Source organism: Panthera pardus, unplaced genomic scaffold, assembly GCF_024362965.1.
Source record: "Panthera pardus isolate Hobbes unplaced genomic scaffold, ASM2436296v1 HiC_scaffold_11, whole genome shotgun sequence".
NCBI lineage: Eukaryota > Metazoa > Chordata > Mammalia > Carnivora > Felidae > Panthera > Panthera pardus.
The window spans coordinates 72,428,445-72,451,292 of record NW_026526666.1 but is presented as its reverse complement, the minus strand read 5'-3'; the positions used below and the strand labels follow the sequence as shown (position 1 = coordinate 72,451,292).

Here is a 22,848-nt window from a genome sequence, read left to right as displayed (position 1 = left end):
TTTCATTATAAGAAGGGGGGAAAAAAAGTAAATTTGTCCCCTAGTTTTGCAGGAAATGCCTCTGAAGAATTTGAGGCCTGTCTCTGCCCTGAGACGTTCCTCCCAGTGGTGGGAGGCTAGGGGCTGGGCTCGGTAGGGCCTCCTGGCCCAGTGGATGGGTGGGCATGGGCCTGTGGAGGCTGTCTATGCAGCTGAGTTCCAATCCAGTTGATTTTCCCTCATGGGGGAGGGTTTGGGCAGAGTCAGTGGGAGCTTGGATTTTTTTTTTTTTTTTTTTTTTTTTTTTTTTTTGTCTTTTTAACTCTAGCAAGGAGAAAGAAATGAACTTGTCCTCTTGTGTTGCAGATTCAGTGGTTCTTTCCTTTGACTCCGCTGGACAAACACTAGGCGCAGGTACCAATCTTCCCCCCTCTGTCCTTTCTGCACTCAGCACTTGGCCACATTTGAAGTGGAGCCTGGTGAGGTGGGGGAGGGGGTCTCTGGGAAGGGCAGTGGGATATCTCAGGATTGTGGGAAAGTCTTATGAAGCTTTTCTGGAGACTTGTGGTCTCAGAAGTGGGATGTAGCATCTAGAAGACTCTGCCAGTTGCTTAAAGAATTTGCAGTAGATGCTCCTTCCTCATTCAGATCCATCCAGGTCCATAGAACAGGAATCTGTTTCCTGAGCACAGATTGCGGCCTAGAGGGTGGGGCAGAGGGCATTAAGAGGGCCGGAGCTCTGGGTATGTTGGAGTAGATAATTATCAGGCCTCTCCAGCAAAACCTTAGGCTGAGGAGAATGTCCCGGCTTCCTGCGGACATACACTGTTGCACGTTTGCACGCACATCCCATGTACCCCAATACACACCCCCTCCAGGGTGTGCACTTTACTGTGTACTTGTGCCAACCCACATGCATGTCATCATGCTGCCTCTCTTCCCTGTGTCGAAATGTGGGACCCACATATGGACTTACAAGTCACCTTTGACACCAAATCACTCCGGCTCAGTGGAGCTTGGCGGTGAGCAGAAAGAGACGTCGTTTTGATTCTTCACCTTGGCTGACATCACGTTCGTATGGGAGCCCCAGGACGACTTTCCTTTGTGAGAAGAGCATCTCCGGGCATCAAGCCTGCATTTCTAGTTGGAGATAGTGGGCCTTGGTGGTGGGTGCTGCCTGTGAACAACAGGGAGACTTTGCTGGCCTGCCGAGGGCAGTTAATTGAATCCGTGTAGCTGTCCTTGAATGCAGCAGATTGGTGTTTCACAGAGCAGCCCTGAGGCTTTGACAGTTGTGGCCATGTGGGCAAGGGGAGAGGTGAGTTCAGAGACTATAATCACTGCTACCACTGCTTACTAAGGGCCTACTATGTGCCAACACTGTGGTAGGTGCTTTATACACATCGTGCAAGGTGGATAGTGTATCTTTGATTACAGATAAAAGAAACTAATGCTCCCAAAGGTAAAGTAACCTGTCCAGGACCACTCTTATCTGTCCACCTCTAGAGCTCATACTCTCTCCCTTGCTATCTTGCTCTTTCATACTTTGTATGCTTGAGGTATACTCCACTCAAATGCTGAGACAAGAGAGATCACTTTAAGATAGAGTGGACAGACAGAAGGTTCTTAAATAGACACAAAAGTTGTGTCTGCTGCTATAGGAAAAGATCGATCGCTTTTGCTGTATTAAAGTTAAGAACTTCTCATTCACCAGGAAGACACCATTAAGAGAATGAAAAGGCAATCCAGAGTGAAAAAAAGATATTTATAACATGAACAGCCAACAAAGGGTGTGTTTCCAGAATAGAGAGCTACAGAAATCAACAGGAATAAAGAAATAACCCAGTATCAAAACAAGCAAAAGGCCTGAGTAAGCACTCCATGAAAGAGGAAATCCAAATGGCCGATAAACTTATGAAAACGTGTTCGGTTGCATCGCTGCCTAGGGAGAGGCAAATTAGGATTACCTTGAGATACCACTGCACATCCACCAAAGTAGCAAAACTTGAAAAGCTCCATATTCCAGTATTGGTGTGGATGTGGGACAGTGGAAACTCTGGGTCTCCACTGGTCAGAGGGTAAATTGGTTGCAATCCCTTTAGAAAAGACTATGTAGTATCTAGCACAATTTGAATATACACATACCTCATGAGCTGGCGCTTCCTCTCGTAGCTATATTCCCTACAGAAATGGATGCGTCTGTATGTACCAGGATATATGTACAAGATACATGGACAGGAATCTCTCTCATTGGCTGCAGCTAAAGGCCTGGACAGGTGCATTTAGCAGCTATTTGAGGACTCTGAAATATAAAGAGTAGTAGGCAGATTGGGGGAAGAGACCAGAATTAAAAGCACTACCACGCTGGCAGTGAATTTTTCATTTTTTCCTCTGGTATCCCATGTCCTCAATGCAAGGCCCCAAACCCAGCAGTGCCTGTTAGAGGACAGCCAGAGAGAATTCCAGAAGACCTCTAGTTATGGCTCTGGGGCGGGGACGGGGCTCTGAGACTCAGACAGAGGGGGAAATTCCAAAGGTTGGTTTTATTTTCCTCCCTTTTCCCTCGTGCCTTAGACGGCAGGCAGCCCCACTATAGTGGTGGTGGTACCGCCTGTGACAGCAGTGGGGTCGCCAAGCACCTAAAACTGAAAAAGGGAAATGTTCCTCTCTGATCAGAGGAGCTGTAATCCCAGGATGGTGGGGGCAGGGGGTGAAATCGGTTGCTCTTTTTCCTCTGCCTTCCTGCTGCTGGGGCCCAGATCTGGGTACCGTTCAGGAAATGTGAGGGAGAAGGCAGTAACTAAGATCTCAGCTGTCTAGCCAGAGGTCCGAGAGGGGGAGGCCTGATGAACTGGAAATCACCAGGAGAAAACAGGGAAGAGCTCAGGAAAGCAGCCCTTTAAAGTTGTTTATGAACAGCTAACCGCTGAGCTGTGCACGCACGCATCTGATTCTAGCAAACGCCAAAGACTCTGAGAAGTGGTCCAAGGGATAGACCACTGACTGAGTCCTAGACTGGACATTGGGTGGTGTCCACAGAGGACCCACTTGAGGAGGCTTTGAAAATGGAACTGGCGTTGAAACTATAACCTATGGAAGGCTGGTCAAAACTTGCCACCTAAATCCAACCTGGTTGAGAGTCCGGGAAAACAAAAATGTCAACACTCTCCACTGGATTTAAACAAGACCTAAATGTTCATAACCTCATATTCAAAATATCCAGGATACAATCCAGAATTAATCATCATGTGAAGAACCAGGAACATCTCAACACAGATGTTGGAATAACCAGACACTTCCTTTAAAGAAGCTGTTATGAAAATGCTCTCCAAAATAAGGGCAAACGGTATTGATGCAAAAAAGATAGAAACTGTTAGCCACTACCCCCGAAAAAGGAAATAAAAAGGAACCAAATGGAGATATAAGAAAAAAAATGCAATAGTTGAAATTTTAAAAACTGAGTGGACTCAATAACAAAATGGAGATGAAGAACAAAGAATCAATGACCTTGAAAGGAAAGCAATAGAAATTACCCAATATGAACAACAGGAAAGAGTTACAAAGTTGAGCAGAGCCTCAGTGACTTGTGGGACAACACCAGAAGCTTTGCTGTCTGTCGTTGGAGTCCCAGAAGAAGAAAGTGCAGTGCAGAAGAGATACTGCTAAAACTCCCCAGGTTTGGTGCCCACCTGGGGTTTATCCTAGAGATGGAAGGCTGGGTCAGCATTCAAAAGTCACTCAATGGAGTCCACCATGTTCACTGTCTAAAGAAGGGGAACCGCATGGTCATGTCAATTGGCGAAGAAAAAGCATCTGACAAAGATTCAGCATCTACTCGTGACAAAAACTCTCAGCATGCTTAAAAGGGAACTTCTTCAACTGGATGTGGGGCATCTACAAACAGCCCACAGCAAACATCATGCTTCATGGTAAAAAACTGTTCTCCCCCAGAGATCAGGAACCACTCCTAAAAGTCCCAGCCAGTGTGGTGAGGCAAGAAAAAGAGACAACAAGAATATAAATTGGAAAGGAAGGAATAAAACTGGCTCTCTTCACAGGTGACATGATTGTTTACATAGAAAATCTCAAGGAATCTACAAAAAAAAAATCCTAGAACTAATAACTGAGTTTAGCAAGATAAGAAAGAAGATCAAAATGTAAAAATTAAAAATATATTTATATATGTTAGCAATGAATAATTGAAAATAAAAAATTAGGGGTACCTGGGTGGCTCAGAGGGTTGAACTTCTGACTGGATTTTGGCTCAGGTCATGAGCTGTGGGATAAAGCCCTTTGTGCTGTACATGGAGCCTGCTTAAGATTCTCTCCCCTCCCCCCCCCCACCTTTGCTCTCTCTCTCTCTCTCTCTCAAATGAAAATAAAAATACATAAATAAAATAAAAAAAATAAATTAGCAGTAGCCCTCCTGTCCCCAAACCAAAATAGTTACATATAAATCTAATGGAATGTGTGTGGGATCTGTGTGCTCAAAGCTGTTCCTCTCCCATGTTTTTGTCCCCATCTGCCCAAGTGTTCAAGCCACAGACCCGGAAACCTCTTTGATTGTTGCCCCTCCTCTCCCTTTCTCACTTTTTCTGTCTTCACAATGTGTTCTTGTCTAGCCTTTTTCCAGCAGCTCTGTCCAAGGTACCATCTTCTCTCCCTTGGATAAGGAAACATCTACTGGTCTCTCTGCTCATTTGTCGTTTCCCAGTAGTCCATTCTCCACATTGTAGCCAGAGTGATCTTTTAAAATGTACATCAGATCATATCTTGTTCCCACTGAAAACTCTCCATTGACTTCATGGTACACTTAAAATAAGACCCAAACTCCATGACCTATAGGATCTGACTTGCTAGCTCCTACTGTGGTTTCTCTTGAGTTTTCTCAATGCTTAGTCCATTTTGTCCCTCTCTGCCCTCAAGCCACATTGTCATTCCTGTGAGTCCATGAATATGCCAGACCCCTTCCTGCACCAGGGCCTTTGTACTCCATGCCTCCTGCCTCTAGAATGCTTTACTCCTGCTTTACATGACTGTCCAAGGTCTGTGTTCAAATGTCATTCTGCAGAAAGGCCTTCTTGGATCACTGCGTCTAAAGTAGTCTACTCTCTTGACACCCAGTCCTTCTCTAAGAGAGTTTGTCTTTATTTCTTCTTAGCACTCATCCTTCCTTCAAATTATCTGCTATTTACTTGCATACTGTCAGTCTCCCCCAGTAGAATTTGGCCAGGGACCTTGCCTATCTTATTTATCACTGTGTCCCTGGTACTTAGAACAGTACCTGGCATATAATAGGTGCTCAGCAAATATTTGTTGAATGAAAAGTAGGAAAATGGAAACCATAATGTCCATCATGTAACACATACTTAGGGATTACATAGAAATGGCACATCCGTATGGTGAAATGGACTCCAACAGCCATTAAAAATGATGCAGTCTTATGTTTATTGACACAGAAGACATTAGGGATATTGCTGAGTGAACAAAACAGGAACAAAGAACATGTATATTGAGGCCACACATAAATAAAATTATATATGCACGTTCACACATGTATTTATGGAAAGAGATTTCTGTGAAGGTAGTCACCAAAACGTTTGAAGATATTAACTTTAGAAAATCAGAATTTCAAATGGTGCTTACTTCATGCTTTCAAAATCCAAATGTAGGGGCACCTGGTGGCTCAGTCGGTTGGGCATCCTGCTTCAGCTCAGGTCATGATCTCACAGTTTGTGGGTTAGAGCCCCGCATCGGGCTCTGTGCTGACAGCTCAGAGCCTGGAGCCTGCTTCAGATTCTAAGTCTCCTTCTCTCTCTCTGCCCCTTCCCCACTTGTGCGCGCTCTCTTTCTCTCTCTCTCTGCCTCTGTCTCTCTCTCTCTCTCTCTCTCTCTCAAAAATAAAGAAACTAAAAAAATAAAATGAAAATCCAAATGTAAAAAAACTTATATGGTAAGCATGTGTTAACCCTAAACTGGGGAAAAAATAAAATTATTTTTGTTTGGAGAGAGGGACTCTGTCTTATTTTATACAATAATTGCTTGGTGATTATTTGTACTTCTCTACCTACTAGGTGGTAAGCTCCATGAAGTTTAAGATACAAATTGCAGAGTGAGCCATTTTTTTTTTCCTGCCCCAGCTGCTCTTTTGACGTGTTTTCCACCAAAATTCTGCTGCAGCTTCACGCGAGATGGCCTGACATGGTCTGGACATGCTTGCTATCATGAATAGAATTGAATTCACTGCATGCCCTGCTCTGGACACTGGACATTGCTATTTTCCCAGGACAGAGGGGAAATGGGTACATGACCCCTTTGCCTCCACTGGCTGGGCTGGGGCTTTTACCTTCCAGGGGAGGTTCCACTTTCCTTTGTCCCCAGGTGTGTCACAGCTGTGCTGTGCTCAGAGGGAGCGTGGTGCAGAGTCACAGGAGATCGGGGCTTATCAGGAGTTTCTTGCGAGGCCCTCTCTGCCCCCATGCCGATGTGCACCCATTTGAGATTGGATTTCAGTGTGTGAACTTCTAAGTTATTTTACTGGGTCACTTAATTTAGTCTAGGTCAGTGAATTTTTCTGTTTATTTTATGATACTGCTTTTCCTATTTTAGTTTGTCTTTGATTAATTGATCCTCCATTATGATTTATTTCCCTGACTTGAGATGATGTGGGAGCTGTTTGCATTTTGGCCAGCCCCTCTCGGGCCGTGGTTAACTCCCGTGATTCACGTGGGGGGCAGCAGCAATTACTTAATGAACATCTGCTTTGTGCAGAGCATAGGGACAGCTGGTGGGAATTTCTGGCGGTCCCTTAGAATGAAAAAAGGAAGTGGGTCACTGGAGACCAAAAATGCCAGCAGCACAGTTGGCTCACGACATGCACCTGTGTTCCCAGAAATTCCATTCTGGGGCTCAGTGGCCTGCTGATGAGGCTAGAGTAGGATACTTGGTTTGGGGAACTTTCAGGGAGGTCTCCCTTCATTCTAGAAGAGGATCTCGCTGTGTCATGCAGTGCTCCCAGCTGTTTACACGTGAGAGAGAACAGAGGCTGAGAGTGATACTAATTTGTACACCATGCTGAGATAAACAGGAAGACACTGTGTGTAAATCGGGCATTCTGAAAGCATTCATAACTTTCTTTTTTTAAATGTTTATTTATTTATTTTGAGAGAGAGAGCAGGGGCAGAGAGTGAGGGAGAGAGAGAATCCCAAGCAGGCCCTAAGATGTTAGCGCAGAGCCTGAGGTGGGGCTTGATCTCACAAACCATGAGATCATGACCTGACCTGAGATCAAGAGTCAGATGCTTAACTGACTGAGCCACTCAGGCACCCCAAGCATTCATAATTTTCTTTTCGGAATTATGAACAAAGTGAAATACAAAGTATTATGGAATATATTAAATGTTGAATTGCTATAAAATAAATATTTTCCAAAATTTTTTAAAGTTTGTTTATTTTGAGAGAGAGAGACAGGCAGGGAGGGGCAGAGAGAGAGGGAGAGAGAGAACCCCAAGCAGGCTCTGCACTGTCGGCACAGATCCCAGTGCGGGGCTAGAACTTACAGACCATGAGATCGTGACCTGAGCTGAAACCAAGAGTCAGACGCCTAACCAACTGAGCCACGAAGGTGCCCTAATATTTTCAGATTTTTAAGTGAAAAGCTTGAGCTTGTTTCACTGTTCATAAATTTTCATATCAGGGTTTGAGCCTCAGAGGTGGTCAGTTTTCATAAATGTTCCATATATGCTTGAAAAGAATGTGCAGTCTCCACTCAGTGGATGTAAGGTAGTCTATATCGGTTCAAATTTATTAATTGTTCTGCTCAAATCCTTTGAATTCTCACTGATTCAGAGAGCCTGGTTTTTCAGTGGTTGTGTTTCCCATTATGATGACAGGAGACTTGTATATTTCTCCTTGTAATTTTTGTGAATTTGGCCTTTTAGAGAGAGAGGCTTCGTCACTAGGTACATACACATTTGAGCACATAGCCCCCTTTTGTTTATGTCCAGTTTCTGAACCTTCTAGGAGTTTATGTGAGCTCAGAACACTGACCTAGTCCTTTGGAATGGAAATGGAAGAGTTAATGGTTAATTTCGGAGACCTGAGTCATTTGAAAAAGCACCGTGTGCATTCACAGGTCTGACTTGGTACAGGTGCAGGAGGAGAAGAGCAGATATTTGCATTATCCATGCCACTTCCCACCTGGAGCCAGGCAAAGGACACACATGTGCTCCTCGGCCAGGGGGTTTTGTACTGCTGAGCTTTGCAGCCTGGCTAAGGCAGGAAGCCCAAACCACCAGACTAAACATCTCTCCTTCACTGCATAGCTGTGGGCTTGCTGCTTTGACACCTGAGGAGAGAATACCTTCAGGTGCTGGGGGTGCTGTATATGCACATCAACCTACATTATGCCTGGCTGACTGGTGAGTCCCAGAGTCTTCTGTACTTACTACAGATTTGGGATCAGTGGACTGTCAGTGAGGTCCAGGCTTTACTGCCAACTTCCCCAGATGTGAGTTGACGCTGAAGAAATGCTCAGACTAGCATTTCCGTATTGTAAAACCGAATTCACATGCAACTTCAAAAACACATTCATAAACAGTGAGATGCTCTGCGATCTGCAGATTTGCCATGCGCAAACCCGACGGTAGGAAGCTCTGCTCCTGTGTCCCAGAGCATTATGCCTCGGCCTTCCTGATTGCTTTCTCTGGTTTATATTTCCTGAACACTAGACTTAAGCTTCCCTGCTAGTCCCGGAACTCTATGAGGAGCTGGGCACAGATCCAACCACCAGTACCAGCTTACGAATATGAGAGTGGGGTGCTTGTTGGTAAGATCCCCGGATGTGCTGGAAACGGGCAGTCAGAAGCCTCAGAAAGTCTTTGTGGAGGAAGTTAAGTTTTAGGCTATTATAAATGCCGGGAGGGAATTAACCTTGGCAAGTGTGGAGTCCTCAAAAGGGAACCCCAAAGTAAAAGCCAGAAACCGATACAGGGGAGGAGTTTCCCCAGAAGAGCAGGGCAGCCTCTGCATAAGCAGAGGTGACTGTGATGCAGTTATCTGTAGGGCTGGGAGCAGAAGTGGCCAGAGCACTGCAAAAGGTGGTGGGCTAGTGACAGATGAAGCCACTGATGCCACCATTGTTATGCTCTTAATGTTGCCCCCTTGCAAGGGTGGAGGAAGACAAAGAATCCAGGTCTTGAGGTTACTATTAGACTCTCTTGGTCATTAGGTCACTCCCTTCATTCTTCCATTTGCTTAGCACATTTACGGAATACCGCCTCTCTGCCACACCCCATACGAGGGGCTAGAGATACAGATACATATAGCTAGGATTGTTTAATTGCAAGCAACAGAAACGGAACCCGGCTAGTTTAAAAGAAAAAGGAATTTACTGGAAGGACACGGGTACCCATAGAATAAAATTAAGCGTCAAACAGCCGGCCCTCAGGACACAAAGGCAGTGCCAGGAATCTAGATTGCAACCAGTGGTCCATTTTTTCAGCGTCCTGTTGCTCTCCCCAGTGCCACGCCGCTTAAGAGAGAAGGGTCCGGCTAACCTAGCTGTTGTCGAGTGCCCCCACTCTGGACAGGCAAATCCCACTGACAGTATCACCACTTGCCTGCTGTAGAAGAAAGGCAGTTCCTTAAAAGAAATTCAAGCGACTTGTTTCCAAAGGGAGGCAGAAGTGCCGTGAGGGCAAGTAATCGTTGATGCTCTAATGCTGCGTTCGAGGAGCATGTAAGAGTGGGCACATCCGAGGCAGGAGGGTCAACAAATGCTCTTCTGAAAGAGAGTACGTTTGAACTACAGTCTAAAGGATAAGCAGGAATTAACACGAGTAAAGAGATGAGAGCACATTTCAGGCAGAAAAAAGCTGCTTCTACAAAAGAGTCCTATGCCGAGGGAGCTCACGGCTTATGCAGGGAACTGAAGAAGGCTGGGATGGCCTGAGCAGCAGGCACAGGGGGCAAGATAGTGGAAGATGGAGATGGAAAGGTAGCTAAAAGCCAAGCCATGAAAGGTCTTGTGGCTCTACAAAAATACCTGTTAGATTTTGCTTCGGTGACAACCAAAATTGTGAAGGATGAGTGGGTGTTTGCCAAGTCAGCAGGCTGAGGGAGGGCATTACAAAGAGAGGTAATGTGGTCTGAGTAGCTCTCAGGCATAGAGGCTGCACACAGAGGAGTGATGGAAGGTGAGGCTAGGGAGACAGGTACAGAGTGAGAGGTGGCTGTGTGGTCTAAGCAACAGTGCATATGCGGCAAAAGCAGTGGCCGTGGTTTAGGGAACAGGATCTGTATTTAGAAATGAGAAAGAGTATACCAAACATGTCTGCCTTGAAGTACTGAATGGCAATGGCACTAGCAAACAAACAAAACAAAACAAAAAACGTGGCTGGGGAACAGGGTGCGCATAAATCTGATTTGCGGCATTCTGAGTTTGCGGTGACTGGATCATTTAGGAGCAATGCGTAGGAAAGAACCAATGTGGAAAGGGGTTGGGAATAATGTTAAAATTTTTTTTAATGTTTATTTATTTTTGAGAGAGAGAGACAGAGCATGAGCAGGGGAAGGTCAGAGAGAGAGAGGGAGACGCAGAATCCAAAGCAGGTTCCAGGCTCTGAGCTGTTGGCACAGAGCCTGACACAGGGCTTGAACCCACGGGCCGAGAGATCATGACCTGAGCTGAAGTCGGACACTTAACCAGCTGAGCCACCCAGGCGCCCCAGGAATAATGTTTTAAGTGAAAGGAAAAGCGGGTACAAAGGGCTGGAGATTGTAAAGATACTTAGGAGGCAAATAAAATAGTTCAGTTTGGTCAGAGCATAGACTTTGGCAGGGGCAGGGTGGCGGTAATATAGGGACTCCAAAAGTAAAGTTGGAATGGTCACTGTAGGTCAGATCCTGAAGGACCTTATGAATCAAGAGACTGGGATTCGTTCTTAGAACAGTAGAGGCTGTTCAAAGGTTTTAAGCAGGGTTATGACATAACCATGTTTGTCCTATAGAAAGATAGCTCTGATCACATCAGGAAAAATCTATTAGAGGGGGACAAGACAGGAGGCAGGAAGCCTAGCAGTAATCCAGATGAGAGATAAAGCTGGCTTCTTAGAGAACAAAAATGAACAAAAGTAAGTGGGTTGGAGATCCATTTAGAAGATGAAATTAAAAGGACATGGTAATTCAAGCACTCCAATGTTTATAGCAGTGTTATCTACCATCGCCAAATTATGGAAATAGCCCAAGTGTCTATCAATTGATGGATGGAAAATGAAGATATGGTGTATATATATACAATGGAATGTTAGCCTTAAAAAAGAATGGAATCTTGCCATTTGCAAGGACATGGATGGAGCCAGAGAGTGTTATGGCAAGCGAAATAAGAGATAGACAAATACCATATGATTTCGCTTACATGTGGAATTTAAGAAACAAAACAAATGAGCAGAGGGGAAAAAAAAGAGAGAGAGGCAAACCAAAAAACAGACTCTTAACTATACAGAACAAACTGATGGTTACCAGAGAAGATGTGAGTGGGAGGATGGATTAAATAGGTGTTAGGGATTAAGGAGGGCACTTGTTGTACTGAGCACTGGGTGGTGTATGGGAGTATTAAATCACTATGTTGTACACATGAAGCTAATATTACACTGTATGTTAACTAACTGAAATTTAAATAGAAACTTAAAAAACGGACATGGTAATTAAATAAGAAGGAAACAGAAATCAAGTAATTCTCTCAGGTTTCAAGCTTGGGCAGCTGGGTGAATAGTGGTACAATTCATTAAGGTAGGGAATACAGGAGGAGAACCAGGCTCTACAGGTATGTGAGTTCTGTGAATGTGAACTCTGTGTGGGGCAGCCTGAGTTTCAGGTGTCTGTAGGAGGTGGAAATGTGCAGCAGACAGCTGAATATATAAGTCTGGGACTCAGGAGAGGGGTTGGGCAGGAATGAGAGGTTGGGTTTGGGTGCAATGGAAGGATCGTTGGGCAGGCTAACCTGAATAGTTGAGTGGGGTGAAGTCTACCCTGGATAAGGAAAAAGCAAAGAAAGAGGGAAAACAACAACAACAACAACAACAACAACAACAACAACAACAACAACAACAAAACAGACACAATATATGAAAAAATTTTTTCTGACATTGAACAATAGGTAGCACACGGCACTGGTCTCTGAAAGAAGAGGAACAAATGAGGTTAGCCCTATAATTGTCCAAGCTAACAGCCTGGATGGAGTTTCCAGACCCCTGCACAGGGAAGAAGAACCCATATAGGATCCTAGAGTCTTCCTAAGAGGAAACAGATTTGAGAATTTGAGAGAAGGGCTGCCAGAATTCATAAGTACCAAAGAGGGAAGAGCTGCACACAGAGACAGCTCTAGAGATCTGTAGAGGGTCCCCTTAGACTCACTACAGTTCACACAGGGCTGGGAATAGTGGTGAAGCATCATAATACATGGTCATCCATGGCACATTCAGAAGGGCATTGCCTTAGTCGTGGGGCAGTGTTAGCAGTGGTGCAAAATTAGCCCTAGATGAAAGTCCACTTTGCCTCTCATCTTAATCCTACAAAGCTTGAAAGCAAGCCTTGAAAGGATCCAACTGTTTCCAAGTAATTTAATTGCACCTCAAAAATAAATAAAGAATGCACAAATATTCTGTGCTCAGCAAAGTAAAATTCACATGGCTGGCATCCGGTCAAGAGTGACCAGGCTCACCTGAAGCTACTATAATACTGTATGTTAACTATTCCGGAATTAAAATTAAAAAGTGTGTGTGTGTGTGTGTGTGTGTGTGTGTGTGTGTGTATAAAGAATGACTAACTAATTCAGAAAAGCATGAAAATACAACCCATAATGAGAAAAAAACAATAGAAATAAGCCTAGTGATAACACAAAAGATAGAATTAGTAGGCAAAGACATTAAAACATAGTCCATATCTTCAAGAAGGTAGAAGAAAGCATGAGAATATTAAGGAAAGACATATAAGATACGAAAAAGAAATTTAGAGGTGAAAAAATAGTGTTTGAGATGAAAACTATACTGAATGGGTAAACAGGCAATTCGACACTGCAGACGAGATGGGTAAACAGGCAATTCGACACTGCAGAAGAGAAGAGTAGTCAACTGGAAGATATTGCAATAGGAAGTATCTAAAATAATAAGAGAGCAAAATTACTGGGAAAAAAAAGTAACAGAACATCAGTGAGTGGTGGGGCATCAAGCAGCCTAATACTTGTGTCACTGGAACTCCCCCAGAGAGGGGAGGGCAGAAAATTTTTTGAAGAAATAATGGCCAGAAATTTTTCAAATTTGATGAAAACCATAGACCCATAATAGATCTAAGAAGCTCAAGGAACCCCAAACCCAAGAAAAGTGATGAAAAAAAACCACCAGAGCACATCAGAAGAACTTCCCCCTCATGGCCACAGGGACTTGGCATCTGACAGAAAAAGCAGCTTCCCCTTGAAAGCCACAGGAAAAGTGAGGTCTCATATGGCAGAGCAGGGCTTCAAGTCTGCGAGGAGGTCGAGGGAGGTAAGCCAGAGCGCATTATGAGAAAGATTTTAAAAGGAGATTGGTGGGGCGCCTGGGTGGCTCAGTCGGTTGAGCAGCCGACTTCGGCCCAGATCACGATCTCGCGGTCCGTGAGTTCGAGCCCTGCGTCAGGCTTTGTGCTGACAGCTCAGAGCCTGGAACCTGTTTTAGATTCTGTGTCTCCCTCTCTCTGACCCTCCCCCGTTCATGCTCTGTCTCTCTCTGTCTCAAAAATAAATAAACGTTAAAAAAAAAAATTAAAAAAAAATAAAAGGAGATTGGTCAGGGAAGAAAAAACCCACGGCAGAATGAGGATGGGAAGGAAAAAGTCCGAAACCCATTTTAACAGTGGTCCATTTAATATCGTCCATGGCTATACCTATTTTCCGCGGAGACTGAGCTAGCTGTATGTTTTCCAAAGACTTCCTACTGTTCCCGAGAGCCTGCATTTGTTCAGGACGGCATGTCCGTTCTTCTGGTAAATTCTCCTAACCACATGTGTAATGTGGGAGTAGTAATTTTTTTACAATCCTTGCTTCCTGTCACTGTGATTAGAGCGGGTGTGAGGAACAGATGTACACAAGGCCACTCCTGGCCCTTCCCTGGGAGTTTTGCCATTTTGTGCAGAGAGACCGAGTCTCAGTCCCTTTCAGAGGCAAAGCTGAAGGTGTGTATCTGAAGGTTGCCAGCAGCATGTTTTCTAACTGAGGAAGGAAGCTGGTCAGGGGAGAGCAATGACTCAGGGAGGCGCAGTGGTGGTCCAGTCACTTTCTGTGGTCCCTGAAACCTTCTGTACCTTGACCCTTTCCACACTGGTTGCGTGAACCATTACATTGCCCTTTTTGCCTAGATTAGTACAACCAGTGTATTGAACGTCCAAGACACATCAGGAGATAATCAAAGCCGGTTTTATTTTGTCTCCCTGTGCCCTCTTAAAATGTTTTCAGTGTGGGAAGTCCAGAGAATTTTTTGATATCGAGGAGGTACTAAAAATCCCATGGTCACATGGAGTCACCATTTCCAAAATTAGAGTATCTGGCCTTATGTAAGAGCCATAGCTTTCAATTCATTCAAAGCTACAGTGACTTCCCCTCCCTGCATTTAGGGCTTAGTACCAGCAGGTGCCTGACCCTGGGAAGGGGATGTGCCCTGCCTGTCATTTTCCCACTCCTCCTCGGATGCTGGTTGTGGTTTCTGACCTCTCTGGAATCGGTGGGGAAGGGAAAGAGACAATGTGAATATAAAAGACATAAGATAGTATCAGCGCTGTCTGAGCTGTTGAGTGTTTAAAACTAACGCCTGTGGGTGCTCTGGGAGGCATTTTGGAGACCCCTGCAACTAGGGACCTCTGCTGTACAGCTCCCCTGATGGAGGTCATGTACTTGCCCAAACCTTGTCACTCACTCCTGTGGCCCCTAGGACTCCCAGTGTCTGTCCCCACTGCTGTCTGCTGAGGCCCCTGGCAACCCTCTGGACCCGTGTTTTGGAAAGGACCTAAAACAAACCCACTCTCGCTCATTTATGCACCCTTTTTTACAACAAATTCCAGGAGTGCAGACCAGTTCCTGCATCCAGCCTATCTTGTGGCCTTTACACTTGTCAGGTAGAAGTCAAGCACCTAGAAGTCCACTGTGTTCCCCATTTTTTAAGGGTCAAAGTTAAGCTTCCCTCACCAGGCATGAGGGAGAGACAAGTACTCATTCTGCCCCTTAAGTGAGGAGTCCATAGCACTGCTCAGTCCAGGCAAGTTGTTCAAATTCTCTTTCCTTAACTTCTCATTGCCGGTTACTTTTATATTTGATGTAGGGAGGGCCTTTCAGATCATTTTGATTTGATATTTCCTTTGAAATTTTTCAGTTTTCAGATATTTCCTTTGAAAATTTACATCTCAGTCTAGAACCTCACGTTAGTGTCTGAAATTTATCATCCCAGAGGCTTGACTGAAATATTCTTTTTAGCATCCTGTTAGACTAATTTGATTTGGATTTATGACCATTGTGACCAAATAATCCTGGTAGTAACAGTCGACAAATATTTATTGAGCATCTACTGTGTGCAGCCACAAAAGAGAAATGCTTCCAGTCCTCACAGGCTGCCAGTCTAGGACAGAGTTTACAGATTGTTAGCCCACTGGCTGAATCCTGCCCGTGGACGTATTTTGGTTAATCATCATAATCTTTAAATTTTTCTTTTTTTTAAGTTATTTTTTTTTATTTTTACAGAGAGAGAGAAAGAACACAAGATGGGGAGGGGTAGAGGGGGAGGGAGAGAGAATCTCAAGCAGGCTTCATGCCCAGTGCAGAGCCCGATGCAGGGCTCGATCTCATGACCGTGAGATCATGACCTGAGGCAAAATCAAGAGTCTGACGCTTAACCAACAGCCGACCAGGTGCTCCCCAAAGTTTTGTGGAATCTACTGCCAATAGTTACACATTGAAAATTTTTACCTTAAAAGATCCAGATTCTGGGGTGCCTGGGTGGCTCAGTTGGTTAAGCATCTGACTCTTGAGCTCAGCTCAGGTCTTGATCTCAGGGTCTTGAGAGTTCAAGCTCCACATTGGGCTCCACACTGGGCATGGAACCTACTTAAAAAAAAAAGAAAGAAAAGATCCAGATTCTTGGCTTTATAAAGTTTATTTATTTTGAGAGACATAGAGACAGCATGAGTTGGGAAGGGGCAGAGAGAGAGTGAGACAGAGAATCTCAAGCACTGAGAGTGCAGAGCCTGATATGGGGCTTGAACCCACACAACTGAGATCGTGACCTGAGCCGAAACCAAGAGTTGCACGCTTAACTGACTGAGCCACCCAAGTGTCCCAGATCCTTGGCTTAAAAAAAAAAAAATCAGAAGATGTGGCAGTGCTGGGCCTGCATTACTGCCTGACATCGTCCGCTAGTGCTGGTGGAAACTCCCCGTTGGACAGGGCATGGAGTCTCCAGATGGGCTCCATTCCCTCGTGGCTCTGTGACCCAAAGGCAATGCCAGTTGCCATTTATCATTATTGGGCTCACGCAGTTACCTTTCCTCAAATTAACAGAATGAAGAGAAATATTTCTGGCACTCCTGTCTTTTAGCAAAAGAGAGAAAACAACAGTCCCAGAGAGCTATGAAGGGGATTTCTTTAGATATGCAGTGTTCTCATATGTTTAATATGCAATTAGTGTATGTGTCCATAAAACAAAACTTAAGATGCCATTGGAAAATAACCCGCAGAGATAATCATGGCTACTGTACAAAAATACGTGGTGAAAAAATACATTTCAACGGGATTTGTTTTTAATGCAACTGAAATCAGTAGTATGAGTTACTCTGGAAAGGTATCACATTCCCTCCTTCCTTCATTTGTGTTAGGTTCTTGCCTGGCCCCCAACATCTGAGTTTGCAACAAGGGGAGGGCATTCTCTGGAGTCTCTGGAAGGAAACAGCCAAAATGTGGATTCATTGTATATCCAGTGAAGTCTTAGCTTGGGTCTGAGGAGCAGTAGCAGAATACTTGCCCCAAGGTTATGACCACATGGGGGGAAAGCAACAGGTGTTGGCAAGTTAATGAGATTTTCTTTTTTATGGAATGATAACTAGGATTGTTGAAAGAGTATTAACCTTTGAAACTAACTCTTTTTGCAAATTTTGTTTTCACTTTATTTTAAAAATTGACACTTTTTTTTTTTTTTACTTTTATGAGTTCCTGATATATTAAGCAAAGTCTCCCATCCATTTATCTCAGTTCGAGCAAAAGCAGAATTATTTTGAGGAAAGGCTTTGACTTTCCTCTTGGGAGGCAAGCCTTCTGTTGAGCTGTATGTTCTATTCGGTATCTTCAATTTTAAGAAGAATTATTCTCTCACTGCAGTTCTGCTGTTTAAGAAAGGGTACAGATTTGGGCCTTAGTTGGCCTTGCTGAATGGCTCCTGTGAGGTACTTGTCAATATGGGTACCTTCTTTCTCTTGGCCATCATTCTCATTGAAGACTGAGTTCCTCGAAAACCTTGCTGCATGGCCTTTGCCATTTAGGTGTTTGGCCTTGGTATTCTGTTTTATCCTCAGGTTAAGCCAGGCCAACTGAGAACTGAATTCATAGACTGCTTTATTTTGACATAGTCAACACCACGCACACACAAACACACACACACACACGCTTTGCAAACATTGACCAAAGCTATAAGAAATAACCTCATGATACTTCCCTCAAGTCTTAGTAGCAGGGATAGCTGTGTTTCTCCTGGTTTATTTGATGAACACTATAAATCATTTCATCAGTGCTTCGCATTTAGCTTTGGCTGTGAGAAATCTTGGGGGTAAATGTATAATCTTCCTCCAGCCAGCACATAGGACCTTAGATCATCCAGTTTTGGTATTCTTATCCTGGCTGTACTATTTTTCTTATGCTTATTTCCCCTGTGGTCCCAGATACCAGATATCTTCCTTGTTTTATTCTTTTTTTATTTAGAGAGAGAAAGAGAGAGAGCAGGGGAGGGAATCTTAAGCAGGCTCCATGCTCAGCATGGAGTCTGATGCGGGGCTCAGTCTCACGGCCCTAAGATCATGACCTGAGCTGAAATCAAGAGGCAGACACTTAACTGACTGAGCCACCGAGGTGCCTCCCCCCAGATACCTTCTTTTTAAAAGATCTTGTACTTCATTACAATTTTGTAAAACTGCTTCAACCTCGTTTTAGGATGAGACAAGATATAAAGAACCTAAAATATTCATGATTTATCGTTTGTTGTAAACACCTTACAACTTATTTTTAGATTTCACTCTAAATTTCCTACCCTTTATGTAATCAGACCTGTCAGTTCCTTGTGCCTGTCATGAAGATGATGGGGTCATTGCCCTGGATTTGAGGACCCCTTGGCTGCCACATCTTCACTCCATAGTTAACACGGCTGCTCCAGCAAAAATTATGACTAGAGCATAGAGGAATCAGAAATTGCTTCTAACCCTGTTACTTCTTTGGGGGTCCAGTTTTGCGGTTTAACTAAGTTTCATTCAAGCACCACGTTTAAACAGGAAGGCAGTTATATACCAGCATAGGAACTGGTTGGCCTAGAGGGTCTGGGAAACACCTGGCATTGAACCTCGTCCTTCATAAAACAGGTGTTCAGCAAGAGTTCTGAGACTTGAATTTAGTTACGGCTTATGTATTTGGGTCTGTTCCTTGAGCAGTTGTCTGTCCCCATGATCTGTGTCTGGGGAATGTAACCTGCTAGTGTCAACAGTGGCTTGACTTTAGTGACATTTTCTGCTTTTCTGTTCTTTTTCAGAGTATGATCGGTTGGGTTTCCTCCTGAAGCTGGACTCTAAACTGTGAGTAGAACAAGAAAGCACCTTGACTCTGTGGTAGAGACGTCTGTGAGAACTGGGGTCCATCTTCGAAGGGTCACCTCCTCAGCCCTGCTTTTGTTGGGGGACTCCCTGGGACCTCTGCTCCCCGCCCCCGCCATTAGCAGAATCTTGGAGCATGTTATAGTCTGCAGGGGCCCAGAGGGGATGGGATTGTGAGTGCAAACATGAAGCCTTAGATTTGGCTGGCACAGGGAGCTCCCTACAGAAGGAGCCACTGCCAGGTTTGAGGGACAAGGAGGCCCTGGGAAGGCTTCTGCTACAGAGCGGAGGATGGTTGAATTGTAGCAGGAGGCAGTGGCCTGTCAGAGATGCTCTGTGGCCTGATGTGCAAAAGACTGCTGTGATCAGGCTTCCTCTGCTGCGTTAGCTCCTGTCTCTGCCACTGGCAAACCCCCCATTCCCGTCTGCCTTTGCGTGTGCTTCTTCTCTGTGCCTGCAATTCCCTTTCCTTGCTGGTCTCCTGGGAAAACTCAAAGACTACCTCTTCCCTGCACAAAATTCACGATCTCTCCCCCTCTGCTTCCTGTGAATTTTCTCCTTCTGCCACTGATTATCTCATTGTAGTATAATGAACTATGTCATAATTATCAATTTATTAAGAGCACAGGCTTAGAGCCAGGCCTGCCTTGGTTCAAATCCCAGATTGCCATTTATTCTCTTTTTGATTTGGGGCAAGCTACTTAGCCACCGTGAGCCTCAGTCCATCTGTAAGAGGAGGACACCAATATACCTACCTCTTAGGGTTATTGTGAGGACTTAACTGAAGTGATTACTTCATAAGGGCTTTCAACTACAGAGAGTCTAATCCTTTCAGAATCCTGCTCTGTTCTGGCCTTCTTGTCCTTTCTAGCACCCAGCCAGCGCTGGTTTATGTTTGTGAGGTGCTCAGTAACCATGGCTGCATGGATGGATGCATGGATGATAGGTGGATGACCGTGCACTTCTCCAGTTAGACTGGGATGCCTTGAGATTGGACTGTATCCATTCTGTGTGTTCATACCCTGCATGGCACCTCTCACATGGTTGATATGCAGTAAATGGTTGAAAAACTGCCTGTGGCTCCCTTCTGTTGTCAGTCACTTTTGTAGTCCTGTGTCCCCTGCCAGCACCAGACTGACATGAAAGATGGGCATTGTGTCTCCTTTCCTCTCTTGCATGAAGCCTTGCCCACAGCCGCTTGTGATGGTGATGGCTGTGCCTACATACAAGACATTGAATCTGGGGCTATTTGGCTTTCCCACTGAATTATCTAGCATCTAAACCCTTTCCCTGGCTTCTGGCATTTTGGCTTTCATGCCTCATATTGTGAATTCAGGCATTGTAATTCTTCCAGCTTTTATACATCACGGAGGCAGCCACGAGGGAAGGATGGTCTGCCCTTTATACCAGGCTAGTAAAGAGATGTCAGCTATATGTTAACATCTGGGGAATGGGGCTCAATTATGCTAGAAAGCCACAGCCTTCACTCTTCGAAAATTCTTAATTTAGTACTCTGGGCAAAAAAAAAAAAAAAAAAATCAAGTATCAGCTAAGCAAGTGAAATGCCACCAGAATGGAAGAGATGTAGTAATTTACCAAGTCAAATCACATCGATGAACAAAAGGCATGTTATTTAGGACATGTTAACTATGGTATTTAAACTGTCTCCAGCAGCGTAAGAAGGGGAATTAGGAGGACACTCCTGCCCTGTTGTCTCAACAGTTGGGTGGTACACAGCAGGCTGATGTGCAGCTTTCTGGTGTGTACCAGGCCAGATCCATGAGCCATTTGAGTCAACTTGGTCTTTAGCCTGGGGAATAACTCACAAGTTAAGGTATAAGCTAGAACTTTCCTGCCTCTGATTGCAAAGACTTTTCCAATCCAGTGCTATCTTTAGAAGAAAGCACAGATGTGTGGAAACGGTCTTTACCTGCTTCCAAGGAGAAGTTTCCAAGTGAACGATTCTGGGTTTTGGAGTTGATCCCTCGGCAGTATCCAGATCGCCTCTTATGAAGTCACCTTCTGTGTTGTGTTCTTTTTTTTTTTTTTTTTTTTTTTTTTTTTTAATTTTTGAGAGAGTGAGTGTAAGCAGGGGAGGGGCAGAGAGAGAGACAGGGACAGAGCTTCCGAAGCAGGCTCTGCACTGACAAGCTGACAGCATGAGAACTCACCGACCAGGAGATCATGACCTGAGCTGAAGTCAGACACCCAACCGACTGAGCCACCCAGGTGCCCCTGCTGTGTTGTGTTCTAATTCTAATGCACAGGAAAGGACCTGAACTTGAATCAGAAGAACTAGATTTGAATTCTGCCCCTGCTGCTTAGAATTATGTGACCTTAGGGGCGCCTGGGTGGCTTGGTCAGTTGGGCGTCTGACTTCGGCTCAGGTCATGATCTCATAGTTCATGGGTTCAAGCCCTGCGTCAGGCTCTGTGCTGACAGCTCAGAGCCTGGAGCCTGCTTCACATTCTGTGTCTCCCTCTCTCTCTGCCCCTCCCCTGCTCGTGATCTGTCCCTCTCTCAAAAATAAATAAACAATAATTAAAAGAAAAGAATTATGCGACCTTAGATAATTTGTTTTAGCTCTCTGAATACCAGTTTTTTCTTATCAAAAATGTAGATAATAAGATCCACTTCCCAAGGTTTTTAAGGAAGACTAGAAGAAAGGGTTCTACAAAGTATAAATAGATTTATAAATGTGAGCATTTCTTTTTATTTATCGTGATTAGATTCATTTAGATTTTTAAAATTTAATTAATTTAAAAAATGTTTATTTATTTTGAGAGGGAAAGAGGAACAGAGAGAGAGGGAGAGAGAAAATCCCAAGTAGGCTCCACACTGTCTGTGCAGAGCCTGATGTGGGGCTCGAGCTCACGAACCGTGAAATCATGACCTGAGCCAAAACCAAGAGTTGGATGCTTAACCGACTGAGCCACTCAGGCACCCCAAAAATTATTTAATTTTTAAATCAAACAGATTGTGTGTGTGTGTGTGTGTGTGTGTGTGTGTTTACAGAATTGGTTTTTTAAATTGAAGTATAGTTGACATACAGTGTTATATTAGTTTCAGGTGTACAACATAGGGATTTGAAGAGTCCATATGTTACACCTTGCTAACCACAAGTGTAGCTACTGTCTGTCACTATACTTCTGTAGTATAAGAACTCATATGTTTTGGAAAATTTTCAGCCATCATCTCTTTAAATATTGCCTCTGCCCACCCTCTCTCCACTCCTCTTCTGAAACTCTGATTAAATTGTTAGACCTTTTCATTCTAGCCTCCAGGTCTACTGACATCTCTTCCATATTTTCCATCTTTTGACCCTTTCCACATCAAACTGGAACCCCAAAGGACTTAGCACAGGTGGAGCCAGAAGTTCAACTCAGGTTTCCAGAACTCTTAGTGGATCAGAGCAATAAATTCATTTAAAAAAAGCCACACTTGCTATTTGCAACCAGGGTTCTCGTTGCTCAGGTGATCTGTGGAACCTCAAGCTGTGAACTTTAATTATATGAGAGTTTAATGTATCCCAGACTGGCAGTGCCGCCAAAGTCCTGGCAGAGGCAAACGCAAACCTGCTCTGGAGGAAGACGTGAAATCCCTGCAAATAACCTTTAAAAGAAACAAACAGCTCAGAGTAAAAATAACTGAAGTGTGCAAGGGAACAAGTCTCCATTAGTGAGAACCGTGAAAAACAACAGACAACAGAGGGGGGCCCACAAAGACTTGTGAAATTGGGCTTACCAGACACAGTTGATAAGGCAATTAGATATACTATATTTAAGGAAATAAAGACAAGATTGAGCTGTATACATGGACTAGGGGATTAGAAAAAGCAAAATATTAGGTTGGAAAAACAAAGCTTCTAGAATTAAAAAACACATTTACTAAAATTAAAAACTCAATAGGATTTAGCAGCAGATTAGAGACAACTGAAGATAGCATTAGCAAACTGGAAGATAAGTCAGAAGAAATGAACTATTATGGGTTGGGCAACGTTTT

The 22,848-nt window shown here is 44.1% G+C and overlaps 1 protein-coding gene across 1 annotated transcript in view; it reads left to right on the top strand.

The window, feature by feature from the left end:
• Positions 1–22,848, top strand: part of ST3GAL3 (ST3 beta-galactoside alpha-2,3-sialyltransferase 3) — a 199,828-nt gene that overhangs the window by 83,023 nt on the left and 93,957 nt on the right. The window contains 2 exon segments of the mRNA XM_019428981.2: positions 346–393; positions 18,786–18,828. Of these exon segments, the coding sequence (XP_019284526.2) occupies positions 346–393; positions 18,786–18,828 (91 nt within the window).